Source organism: Manis pentadactyla, chromosome 11, assembly GCF_030020395.1.
Source record: "Manis pentadactyla isolate mManPen7 chromosome 11, mManPen7.hap1, whole genome shotgun sequence".
NCBI classification, from domain to species: Eukaryota; Metazoa; Chordata; class Mammalia; order Pholidota; family Manidae; genus Manis; species Manis pentadactyla.
Window position 1 is genome coordinate 116,052,941 of NC_080029.1, and position 12,036 is coordinate 116,064,976.

General features: G+C 54.0%; 1 protein-coding gene across 6 annotated transcripts; it reads right to left on the reverse strand.

Annotated features, from left to right (window-relative positions):
• Nucleotides 1-978: 978 nt before the first annotated feature.
• On the reverse strand, nt 979-10,780 carry CALML4 (calmodulin like 4). 6 transcript variants are annotated; one of them, XM_057488926.1, is made up of 5 exons: nt 10,512-10,780; nt 10,397-10,434; nt 5,795-5,935; nt 4,020-4,208; nt 979-1,248 (listed from the first exon to the last, which is right to left on the reverse strand). In XM_057488926.1, the coding sequence occupies exons 1-5, from the start codon at nt 10,640-10,642 to the stop codon at nt 1,151-1,153; spliced, it is 597 nt and encodes a 198-aa protein (XP_057344909.1). In that variant the 5' UTR covers nt 10,643-10,780; the 3' UTR covers nt 979-1,150. The 6 variants fall into 6 exon arrangements, with proteins under 6 accessions (XP_057344909.1, XP_036788262.2, XP_036788263.2 ...); XM_036932367.2 differs by having other exon boundaries at nt 10,397-10,427; nt 10,525-10,656; XM_036932368.2 differs by having other exon boundaries at nt 5,795-5,900; nt 10,397-10,427; nt 10,525-10,633.
• Between the last annotated feature and the right edge of the window lie 1,256 nt (nt 10,781-12,036).

Here is a 12,036-nt window from a genome sequence, read left to right on the forward strand (position 1 = left end):
CTGACACCACCAATGTCCACAGATTGGATGAGCACACAGGCAGCAGCAGCCTGGTACCTGCTGGCTAAATAACCCACTTAGAAATCCACTGGAGCTGGAAGAGCTCCCTGCAGGGCCGGTACCTCTAGTACATTTTCCGGGGCCCTTGCTGTACCACGGCCGTGGCCTGTTACAGCCCCCTGTTCCTCTCCATGAGTCCTGGGGAAACGGCTTGAAGCCACAATCAGTTTGGTCCACTCGAGCCGACCATCCATCCTGGTGCTGCAAACCTCCCCATCGACAGGCCAGGGGAGAGCTCGAGATTCTGACAGGAGCCTCGCCAGGGGCCTTCGCAAGCTCTGCAAGGCCTCAGTGTCACGTCTGGTTTCCTTTGGTGCGGGCCGTAAAGTTGGATCACTCCCCCTACTGGTAGCTGATGATGCTTTGAACATGAGTGTTTTCACCCTATACTCTATGAATGAATATCCTGAATCATGTTACTATGTGTTGAGATGCGGATGGGAGAATTTGTGAGTAGCCCTGTGATGCTACAAGAAATATTACCACAGTTGTTTGCTTGTTTTAGCTCTTTTCTTGTTGCTCTTTCTCAAACAGCTCTGGCTTTATTTTGCAATTGTGGAAGGTGGTTCCACTATTATTTAGCCAAATACAGAATACAGTTTTTGCTAGACTGCCCTTTTTAGGAGAAGCACTACTATGGTAACTGAGGATTGCACAGTGCTCTACAGTTTGCAAAAGCATTTCCAAGGCATTATCTCGGACCATCCTCGACAGGCCCCATGAGGTCAGAAGGAGGAACCCAACCTGAGTGAATATCCTCAGGCTTTGAGAGGGGAAATGATTTGCCCAGAGTCACACAGCTGGGTCATGGCAGAGTCAGGACTGGAACCCAGGCCCCGCTCCAGACCATAGGCTCCTTCCATGCCGGGCTAATGGTAGTTACTAAAATCAATGAACATCTTTTGTTAAAGACATGCCAACACCATGACTGAAATCATTTATTTCCATTGCTAAATTACACTCTGCTCCTCGGGTAAGGTCATCTTGCTGCGTGTTTGCCATCTCCGTAGAGTGAAAGGAACACTTTCTTTTAAAAAATTAACCAGTCTGGGTGTTCAGGCCCAGGGAAGCTCTCCTGCATTCTCCTCACTCAGTAGTCCTGCACAGGAATGGTGATCTTGTGGATAAATTCTTCATACTTCACTTGGCCGTTTGGTTCGATATTTGCTTCCTTGAAAAGATCATCCACTGCAATAAATGACATTAATTTTTCAGTTTGGCTTTAGTGTTACGTTATAGGACATTGAGTTCATGAGGGGGCGGGGCTCCCGGGAGGTCCTCCCTGCGTGTCCCACGGACTCTTCCCAGAGACCAGGAAATACAACAGGAACAGAACGGACAACCCACACCCTCTCCTTGGAGACCACTGATTCAATTTAGAGTTAATCGGGCTTTCTGCAGGGGCTGGGGTAGGGGATGGGGAGGTGTATTGGTGAGGATCCAGTCACTGAAGCCAATTTGCATTGTTTTCTTTTTTAAGAAAATATCTGACTCCTGTACCTGTACTTTCAGGAACCTTTGGCATGGATTTTGCCTTGCACAGCCTACTCTCTCAGCCTCCCAGTGGACGGTGCAGCAGCTCCCCCCTGGGCCACCCTGGCCCAGGCTTTGGCCTGCTCCTGGCCTGCCTGCCTCACCTTTCAGATTGGCATGTCCCACCCCAAGAAGGGACTTGGTGACAAGTGGTGTCTGCTACCATCGCCTCTTTTTTTTTTTTTTTTAAAGTATGTGTTTTGGAGGTGGGGGTATATGGGAGAAAATGAATTCAACTGTACTTAAAACTCAAAGCATACAAAACTGCCGCTGTTCTCTGATGTTGCTCACAAAAAGAAATGGTGTCATTCACTTGTTTCTTCTGGTTCTGGACTCCTCAGACAAAACGCTAGCTTGTCTCAGGCATTGGCCAGAAGAGCCATTCCACTTGCACGTCTCACGGTGGCCCCTCGGGCCAGCCTGCCTTCGGGTACTTGGCCCATCCTCACCCTCTTGCAGAAGCTGTCGCACTGCCCTGTGTCAGCTTCCCTGCAGCTGCGCATCCCAGGCACGTAATTCTGGGCAGTCGGAAACTCTCCTGCCGTTCTCTGGCCATCCTCTAAAATGTGATCACTACACTCTGTGCCTCGGCCGCTGGTAGTTGTGAGTATTTTTAGACCGTTGAGGAGACTGTAATTTATCTTATTTCGTGGAGAAGCTTCTGCCCATGAGCCCCTTGTTTCAAACCTTCCCAGTGGGCAGGCCCAAGACCCGCTCCGGCGCCAGCCACGCAGCCGCCCCCCGTGCAGAGAAGGAGCCGCCCGCCTAGCCAGGTGCTGGGGTCTGAGGAGGACCTGCGGGAGGAACGGCAGTTCACGCTGAAGCGTAAAGAACCAGGGTGCCGGCGTCAGCCCGTCCCAGCCTGAGAGGGCCTCCGGCAGCCTCCTCCGGCTGCTCCAAGGATGCTTCCTAAGAAAATCGCAGGTTTTCTTCCAATCGCCCAAGCTGCAGGATTCCTACTTCTGGTGCCATCTTTTCTGTCTTCCCCAAGGGGAAGGGAAATCAGTCTCCCTGCTTGTCTGGACCATGTTGCCAGTTTCTTTGAAATGTTTCCTTACTGGTCAAACAAATGAGAGGTGTGTGTGAGTTGGGGAGCCATGGTGTTGTTTTAGATCGAGATCATTAACCACAAGAATTAAAGCCCCAGCTGGTCCTCTCCGCTAACCCTCCACCTGGCACATGAAAGGCCGAGAGCGTCCTCAGAGCCCGGAAGGCAGGCAGGAGAGCCCACGTTTCCGAAGTTCACGTTAAAACAGCCACAGTGGAAGCTGAGATTGTGAGAGCGACGGCCTGGGGAGGCGGGGGCAGCGGACTCTGCCTTCCGTAGCTCTATTTTTAGACGCTTTGCGCTGTGCCTCTGACTTCAGGTCAAATTCAAGCAGACTGCTTTATGGGGTGTTAGCTCTTGGAGGGTCCTGAGGGACTGTCTGCTATAACGAGGAAGCAGAGGGGGCTGGGAGATACTAAGAAACTCATGTGAGGTCCACCAGAATGAGGCGGAGCCAGGAATCGAATCTAATTCAAACCACCGCCATGCAACCCCTCCATTGGTCTCTTGTGACTTAACCAAAGGCTAAAGGTCCCTTAGGTCTGAACCCTTTTCCTCCATGCACTTGCGTCCTAGCTCAGCCCTCCTGCCCCAACCACGGACTGGCAAGCCGGGCTAACTAGAAGTGGCAGCCTGTGGGGCCGGTGGGTGTGGCAGCCCGGACAGAGGAGCTAGCCAGGCAGGCTAGGACACCAGCACCCAGGCCACCCTTTGCGATGTCGCAAGGGCTTTCCTGAGGACCAGGCCCCTGGCCCTGCTCTGAGGCAGGAAGTCCTGCGGGGCTGCTGGAAGGCACAAGACAAAGGCCCCCGGTGGCAGCGACCTGAGACCCATGGTCCCAGCAAAGCCCACCACAGGCACCCCTCCAGGACAGCTCTTAAAGCTGGCTGAGTCATGAAGAGGAGGAGCAAAGTAGCAGCTCAGTTTGCAAACTCTTGGGGGCAGCAGCAAGTTCAGCAGGCAGCTGTGGTGAGAGGAGAGTCTGGGGTGGGCTGGGGTGCGTGTAGGTGGGGTGTCCGTGTGTCTAATGGCCCTGCTGCATTCACCTCCCAGCTCAGCTGCATGCTGGCAGGGTGTCCCAAGCACTGCGTGGAAGCCCACAGTGGATGCCTAGACACAGTGGGAGGCCCAAGTAGATCCTGGCTGGGGTTCCCCAGCATTCCCTTTACCCCAGCAGACTTCCCTCCTGTCACCAGACCCCCTAGTTCCCCTGGGCTCAGGTTGGAGTTCACTGAGCTTGACATCTAGTTGCAGCCTTCTGGGGCATGTGTCAAATGCGGTGTCTGCGCAATTCTGGCGGCATGGATTGGGCTTTGGTGTCCCCCCTGCAGCTCCTGAATCCTCCCCACTCTTGGGAAAGAGGAACCCAGCCAGTTACCTTCCTGCTGGGTGAGCTTCTCCCCCAGTTTCATGAGTTTGGACTGCAGCTCAGATGCCATGATGTAGCCTTTCTTCTCCTTGTCAGCCATCAACATGGCCAAAAGAATTTCCTTCTTTGGGTCCTCTTGTTTTATTTGCATGTGCATAATGGTCAGGAAAGTGGAGAAATCCAGCTCCCCATTTCTGTCTAGGAAACCCCCCAAACACAGCAGAGTTAGCAGGCAGGAAGAGGCTCTTAGGGAAGCGAGCTGGCCTCCTGCCCAAGCCTTCATGGCCAGAGCTAGGGCCACCTAATTCAGGGAGCACTGCGATGGTGGCAGTGGTCATGGTGAAGAGGATGCAGAACCCCGACGAGCTCCCATGACGGATATGCCTCATTTAATGCTTGGAACAATCCCCAGTGACTATGTTATCATCATCCCATTTCACCCACTGAGAAGACAGAGCCCAGAGAGTCACCTCAGACAGCAGTGGCAGGGCCCAGACGGAGCATCACCTCCTCTGCCCCCTTCTAGGTGTTTCCCTCCTTTCTGAACTGGGGGGAAGTAGACTGCATGGCCACGCCCCTGCGGCAGCCACCGCAGCACATTCACAGGATGGACAGGGGACCCCGCCTGGAGCCTCGAGCTCCAGTGCCACCCAGGCTGCTCACCTGCTCTTCCCCTCACTGCAGCCACCCCCCACCCCCTGAACCGTCTTCCCAGCCCATACCCCTCCTCCAGGCCAGCCTGGGGCCTCAGCCCAGGCCCAGCTGGGCTACAACTGCAGGAAATCAGAACTTCCCCTGACCACAGCTTCCTGTTTGGAGGAGACTGTAACCAAAGGAAACCACCACCCGTTCAGAGCTCAAAATAGGGGATCTCAGCCCCGAGCACCGTGTCCCCAGGCCCCGCTTGGCCTGCTCCAGGATGGGCTCCGGCGCTGCTGCAGGTCCGCTCTCCTGGGACCTCAGGACAAGCGTAGCGGATGGCGGGAGCCCAGCTGAGAGATAAGGGAGCAGTCCAGAGACTAAGTCGCCTCTGGCTCTAGGTCAAGTGCTCTTTCCAGGCCAGCCCCTTCCTCAGGGCCATCCTTCCTGAGTGCCCAGCTACATGCAAATAGCCACCTTGGCCTCTGATCCCACTCCTTTTGTTTCTTTAAAAAAAAAAGCAAAAAAACTCCACCTTGTTTGTTTCTGGTTATAAAAGTCTATATGTTCCCACTGTCAAAAATACAGGAAACAACAATAAAGGGAATGAAAGTCATCCATAATCCCACCATGAGAGAGAACCACGTGGTACTGTTTTGGGTGGGTTTTCTTCCACTCTCCCCCACCCCCCTGCCCGCAGTATTGTAATGTTTCGGATGTCAGTCTTTGAAATCAGAAGAATTCCCAGACTCCCAAGGGACCGACCCTGAGTCTGTCACAGCTTGAGGACTTCACAGGAGAGTTTGAACTAAGCACATGACAAATGCTTAATAAAGGGAAATTGTTCTCCCGAGAGAACACTGGGCTTACGTTTGCACTGCCTTTACTGCAGGTGGGTGATCACCTTGCTGGAACACCTAGGTTGGGCGATTCTCTGTGAGACGGGGAGATGCCGGTCGCTGTGACAGGTGTCTGCACAGCTCTGGGCTGGTGAGCTCTCACTACCACCTGCCCCTCAAACTTCTGAGCTGTTTTCACCCCCACCATCTGTACCTGATTCCAGGTCCCTCCCAGGGCTACAGATGCGGGGCCCACCAGCCTGGATGGCTGCTTCTCGGCGGCCAGCTCTGGTCCAGTCCACTCACCTATGCCGTGAGTCTTCAGGTGCCGCTGAACCTCCCCCGGCGTGGGGCTGGCCCCCAGGCATCTCATCAGCACCAAGAGGTCAGTGGCTTTGATCTTGCCCCGCTGCCTCTTGTCATACAGGGAGAAACACTCCTTGTACTCTGTGGACCGCCCAGAAGCGAGAATCAGCAGCCCGCATTCGCTCTGCGCCCAGTGCCGCTGTCCCCCGTCCCTTCTCTTCCTTTCCCCTTCCTTTTGCACTCTCTCTCTTCCTCCCCTCCTAGGGTGGCCAGATCAGCAAATAAAAATTTAAACTTTAAATTTTTTTTAAGTGAAACTGAATTTTGGATAAAAAATGAATACATTTTTAGTTTAAGCATGTCCCAAAGTTTGCATGGGATATACTTATATAAAAAGTATTTGTTGTTTACCTGAAATTCACATTTACCTGGGTATCCTGCATTTTACCTGGCAACTCAGTCCCCTGCCCCTCTCCTGGCTTCCTTCCCTGCCCCTTTCTCCTCTCCCCCTTTTCTCCCCTCCCACACGTGACTAAAACCCCAGGAAAGCTCTCTCCAGCCCAGGGAGACCAGGCGCCCCCAGGGCTCCCAGACTCTCCAGGGACCTTTGCAAAGACACCTCATGTGAGAAATGGGATCTAATGCCTGTGGGTCACCGAAAGGACCAGAAATACCCTCTGGGGAGGCCTGGCAGGGAGTGGTGCTCATGCGGCAACAACTGCTCTCACAGCTGCGGGCATTGTGGCCTGCTGCCCAGCCCTGGCCTCCAGGCTGCTGAGCTCTCAAGCTGCCCTCTGATACAAGTCTTGGTCTTGAAGACTTTAAGGGATACTGTGAGGAAGTTCTTCCAGGCTCTGACTAGATCCAGCTTGCTGCTCTCCCTGAACCCTTTCTTTCTTGGAGATGAAATCGTTGTCAGAGCCAAGGCCCCTTTAGACCCAGTGGCAGGGACCAGCAGAGCACCAGGAGCCCAGCTGGGAGCTCTCTGGGCCCCTCCGCAGAGATTCTGACTCAGGGGTTGGGAGCAGGGCTGCCATCAGAATTGGGCAAAAGCGCCGCGGGTGATTCTCCAATTCCTGAGGCCCACAGGCTGGAGCCACTGCTTGAGGCCCACCACGGAACCCCCCTGGGCCCGGCCCTGGCCCCCACAGCATCCTGCTCTCTGCCGTCTCTCACACACCAGGCTGACTCCTTAGCTGATACAACAAAACAACCCACAGAAGATGGACGGGTGGGTCCCATAGGGGTGGGGGCCGGGCAAAACGGGGGAAGGAGATAAAGAGGTACAAACTTCCAAGTATAGAATAAATTAGTCATGAGGATGGAAGTATAGCATAGGGAACATAGTCAATAAAATTGTAATTTCTTTGTATGTTGACAGATGGTAACGACACAGTGGTGAGCACTTCGTAATGTATATAATTGTTGAATCACTATGCTGTACATCTGAAACTAATATAATATTGTGTATCAACTATATTTCAATAAAAAATGAATAAAAATAAAAACATTGGGTGATTTTCTTAAAACATAAAACCACACAAATCAACAGTGACAGCTCACACTACTGAGCCCTCTACTCCCCGGCCCTTGCCTCACCCTCACCGTGACCCTGTGATGCGCTCCCTTCATTGCTCCCATTATGCAGGTGGCGCCACCGGGCCACCGGCTCCTGAGGCGGAGCTCTGCCCAGGGGACCACGCGGCGTCCTCCACTCCCAGAAAAGGCCACTAGGGGGCAGCAGAGTGTGCGGGGGGTGCAGGGTCTCCACCCTGGGCCTAAGGCTCCTTCAGGTTCACTAATTAAGGCCTCTTCTGGCAGCATAGGTGTTCGCAGGCCTGCTTAGAGGGATTTAGAGACAATTTGCTGCCTTTATGCCTGTGGAGAGGTTAATGAGGGAAAGCCCTGCCATTTCAGAACTTCCCAGAGCCTGGGCTTCAGTAGGAGCCGACCGTATTCAGGACCAGGTGGCCGGGGCAGAGCCTAGCCTAAGGCCCCACCTTTGGCTCTTGCAAAGCCTAATATCCTCCAGGAGGGCCCAGAGCCCACTGGGACGATGCTATCATTTTACATCAGGGGTCAGGAAGGGGGCTCCACTGCGTGCAGGGCTTAAGCCCAACCGCCCCCCAACCAGTGCCCCTTCTTGGGACCTCTCACAGCCACCACGCCTCCCTGTCCATCAGGGTTTGCCCGCAGGGGAGGCGTGGGCCCACTGCCCTCTCGAGGCCTCATCCTATGGCAGATGCCCCTGCTTGGCCAGTACCAGAAGGCGGCCCTCGCCCTTGGAGCCTGGAATCAGCCAGAGTCTACAGATGGGCAAACTGCCCCCCTCCCACATGTCCTGCATCGGTAACTGGGGCCTGTGGCCCCTGACATCAGCAGGGCTAGGGTCGAACGGAGGTCCATCTTCTAACAAACCATTACATAAAATATGTTCTGTCTTTCTACCTTAAAAATATACCATTCAAAGGCCAGATCTGAACTTGAATTCCCGTGCTGGAACAAGTTCTTCCATCTGCTGGTCAGGCCCCCATGGCCTCCACACCTGCTTGCCCTCCCGCCTGGGTTTTTCTCCTGATAGGTTGGCCATCAAACATTCCATATATTTTACTACATTTGTCATCCTTCTCTCCCTGGAAGTGAGCACCATGAGACAGGGATTTGGTCCACTGTGTTCATGGCTCTATTTTAATGCCAGAACTCGGCTGCCACAGGAAAGGGCTCAAATATATTTGTTGAATGAGAGAATGAATGGGGTTAGAAATACCCATTAGGTCTTCCCTTTGAAAATGCAAATGCTCAGGACAAGAAATAGTCCCCCAGGGTCTAGAAGAACAGCTGTGTGCTGGCAAATGTTTAACACCTGGCTCTGATGACATAAGGATATACGTTTATTACCAATTTTACAGACATAAAGGTTGTGCAGCAGACAATTTACAGATAATAACATATACAATATTCTTAATTATAAAGTCCATTTTAGCAATAATCAATAATCAACTGACCATCACAAGTGAGTTTTGCCAACTCTTACATCTATTGCCAGCCTATAGTTTTGATTCCACCGTGATTTGACAAGAGAGCTTGTATGCCAATGAATGCAACTCTTTCCCCAGTGAATGTGTTGTCATTAAATCTGGTAAATGAACCACTGTTAAACTATTTCTCACCCTTGTATAAATTACATTCATTAAACTGAAATCTTTTAAATCTTCAGCACTACTGATTGCAGTAGGGTTAAAATTTTGTTTTGCATTGCTTGATCCTACATTATTTAATAATGGCTGATGTTAACAACCAAGTCACAAAATCCTTAAAACCATACCACCCTGCTCATGGTAACTAGAGCAAGCAGGACCCAGCACGTGTCTGGGTGCCAGGCCCAGTGTCAGACGCATGATTGGCATCACCCTTTCTCTCCGTCGCCCAGAGCAGCCTGGTGAGGCAGTGTCATTACTCCTACTTCACAGATAAGAAAACCAAGGCTCAGAGGTGACTGGACCAGGTCTGCTGGCTCCAAGGTCCCTGTGCTTCCCACTCTAGCAGGTCGCCCCTGTCCAGTCCTGCATTCATTCATTAAACGTTGGAGGCCACCCTCTTGGTGTCAGATACTGGGATACAAAGGGAAATTTTCCTTCCCTTCTGGGAGCTTCGGAGGGCCATAAAGGGGATCGGTGAGCCTCAAAGCAGGCGTGGGTAGGGGACTGCTGAGGCCGACAGCTTGGTTTAAGACTTGAGTCACCAGCTTCTCTTTTACACTTGGGCAAGAGAGGCCCCTGCCCTGGGCTTTGTGTTTTAAATGCACTTAGGCTGGCCCTCTTGGGGGTGAGGATATTGAGGGGTCTGTGAGGAGGCAATCGCCTGGAGCTTGTTTAGACCAAGCTCTGGGCACCCAGAACGCTGGATACCTGCACAGGCAACTTTAGGCCCACCTCCAGGGCCCGAAGGACTCGACCTGGGTTCTTCCGGGCTCTCCCCTGCCCACATCTGGGCCCCTGAGTTCTCTGTAACTCAAGTCTTTCCTCCTAGCCTGTTGCAAACAGAACTATGCCTGAGTGAAACTGAAGCCTGCTTAGAGGCAGGCAGGTTAGGGGCTCAGGGAGTAAAGTGCTCCAAACACCAGAGCGAAGCATGGTGTCAGGGCAAAGAGACTTCAAAGACCACCTAAGCTAGCCCCCCATTTTACAGATGGGGAGACTGAGGCCCAAGGAGCAGGGAGTGCAGCCTGAGCTCTTCTATCTCTGCCAATCACAAAGCCTCCTCTTTTGTTCAGCCCTCAAGCCAGTGAGTGGTGTCTCTCCCCCTCTCCTATCCTCTCTCCCCCAAATCCAACAATCAGTTTCCAGAGGAAAACCTGGTGAGCTATTTCCCCTCTCACCCCACCTTCTAAATCCCACTGACAAATGTGATACCAACATTTCTCCCCCTGAGCCTCCACCGAGTAGTGGTGTCCCTAGAAGCAGCGGGCCCCTGGCCCGTGGGTGGGCCAAGCATTCCCGCCAGCCGCCTTCCTCCGGACCAACACAAAATGAGCAGAGCAAATTGCCTAATGAGACCCACATTTTGCTGTGAGTTGCTAATTAACAAGCAAACTCAACCTACCATTAATTTGGTCCTGGGAAAGAAACTTGGCCTGCAGCAGAGAGAGGAAAACAGTCAGGGAGGGGCTTCACGAACACGCCCCCCACCCCCACCACACCAGCACGGCGGGCGACAGGGACCCCGCTTACCATGGCAGGGCCTCCCGCTGCTCCCAGAACCGCCTCCTTGGTGCCCCTTCTTCCCAGCTCTAAGTCGAAAGTCTGCCAAGCAGGGTGGAGGCCCCAGTAATAAGTCCTCGGCTGCCATGGAGACCAGGCCCAGCGCCAGGGGTCAGATTCCAGCTTCCCATGCACAGCTGACGCCCCCGTCCACTACCTGGGCGGGGCGGCAGGTTTGATTTTGAGAAAATAGGCCTAGAGACTGGCTCTCCCACGATTCATTTCTGCATCAGGAAGTGGATGCTCCGCAGCAAACACCACTTTTCCTTCCTGGGGGCCTCCCTGGACACTGAAAAGGGATCAGTGATACACAGAAAGGGGCTCCGGGGTGGGGCTGCTCCTGGGCCCCACCTTGGCCTGCCTCGGTTGTGGGTTCTCTCGTTCCCCTGGACTGACGAGCTCCTGCTGGGTGTCCGCAGCACTGTCTTACTCAGAGCTCACCCCACACCCTGCCACCGAGGCGCAGCGCGGCCGAAGGCGCCTCCAACGCCAAAGGCTTGGGATGCAGTCCGCAGAAGGGACGCAGGCCCTGGCGCGCTCAGGCTGGATTCAAAGCCTTCCCTTCTGCCTGTTTGCTGAGTGACCTTGGGGCTGCTGTGCCTCTGTCTCCTTGCTGGGCCTCATCCCAGAGCTGAGGGGATCATGTAGCCAGTGTAGTCTGTTCTCAGCAGGTATCAGTTCTTTGCCTCCCGCCCTGGTCCCTGGGGTAGGGGTTGGGGGAAGTGCCAACTCTGGGTCTCAGAGGGCGGCCTCTTCGGTGAATTTTTCCTGGCGAGGGCTCCTCCTTTCCTTCCTTTTCCCCCTCTTCCCCCCCACAGCTCCCATCCCTTCTGCAGAAGCTGCTGACTTTCCCCATTTCCTCACTGGTTTGTGTGGCCCCCTCAGCCCCCCCGGAAGTGTGGGCGGTTCCTGCAGCTGCTGCGCTGGGCACTGCAGGCTGTGACCCTTCACCTCCTCTTCCAAGCTGGGAGGCCTGTCTGGGGCGCCCACCCCAGGGTTCTGCCCTTTGTCAGGACAGGCATGTGTGGTCGCCACAGGCCATGTCCTGCACAAGGGCTCCCAGCCCTGGGGACAGCGGGTCCCGGCGCCAGGCTGCGCATGCCCAGAGGAAGAAGGACCTGTTGCTAATTTGTACGTGGCCCGTGGACAGGCCGCCTGCCTTTGGTCCATTCTCCCTCCGTCCCTGCCTGCCTACCTACCTCCACGTGGGAGGTTCTCTTTTGCCCCAGATTGTCTCCTGAGTCACCTCTTCACACTTGTTTCGAGGCTTGGAGAATTTCAGCTGGAGGATTCTGAGAAGAGGAAGGCTGGCCAGGGTGCAAGAGCAGGAGAGCTTCCTGCCAACAGCCTTGTTGGGAGAAGAGGTAAAGGAAAAGTCAGGCGGGGCCTCGGAGGGCCGTGGGTGGGGGGTGCACAGAGTGGACGCTTGTAGGACAGGGCCAGGCCAAAGTGCTCACTTGGGGTCATGCTGTGTTCAAGACG

Excerpts from the sequence above, each read along its gene's own strand:
- CALML4 (XM_057488926.1), bottom strand. The coding sequence starts at position 10,642 with ATGGCAGCCGAGGACTTATTACTGGGGCCTCCACCCTGCTTGGCAGAC. Across the intron at positions 10,435-10,511 it reads TGCCATGGTAAGCGGGGTCC|GCTGCAGGCCAAGTTTCTTT; the intron begins CTGTCGCCCGCC and ends TTTCCTCTCTCT. Across the intron at positions 1,249-4,019 it reads GAAGCTCACCCAGCAGGAAG|TGGATGATCTTTTCAAGGAA; the intron begins GTAACTGGCTGG and ends CATTTATTGCAG.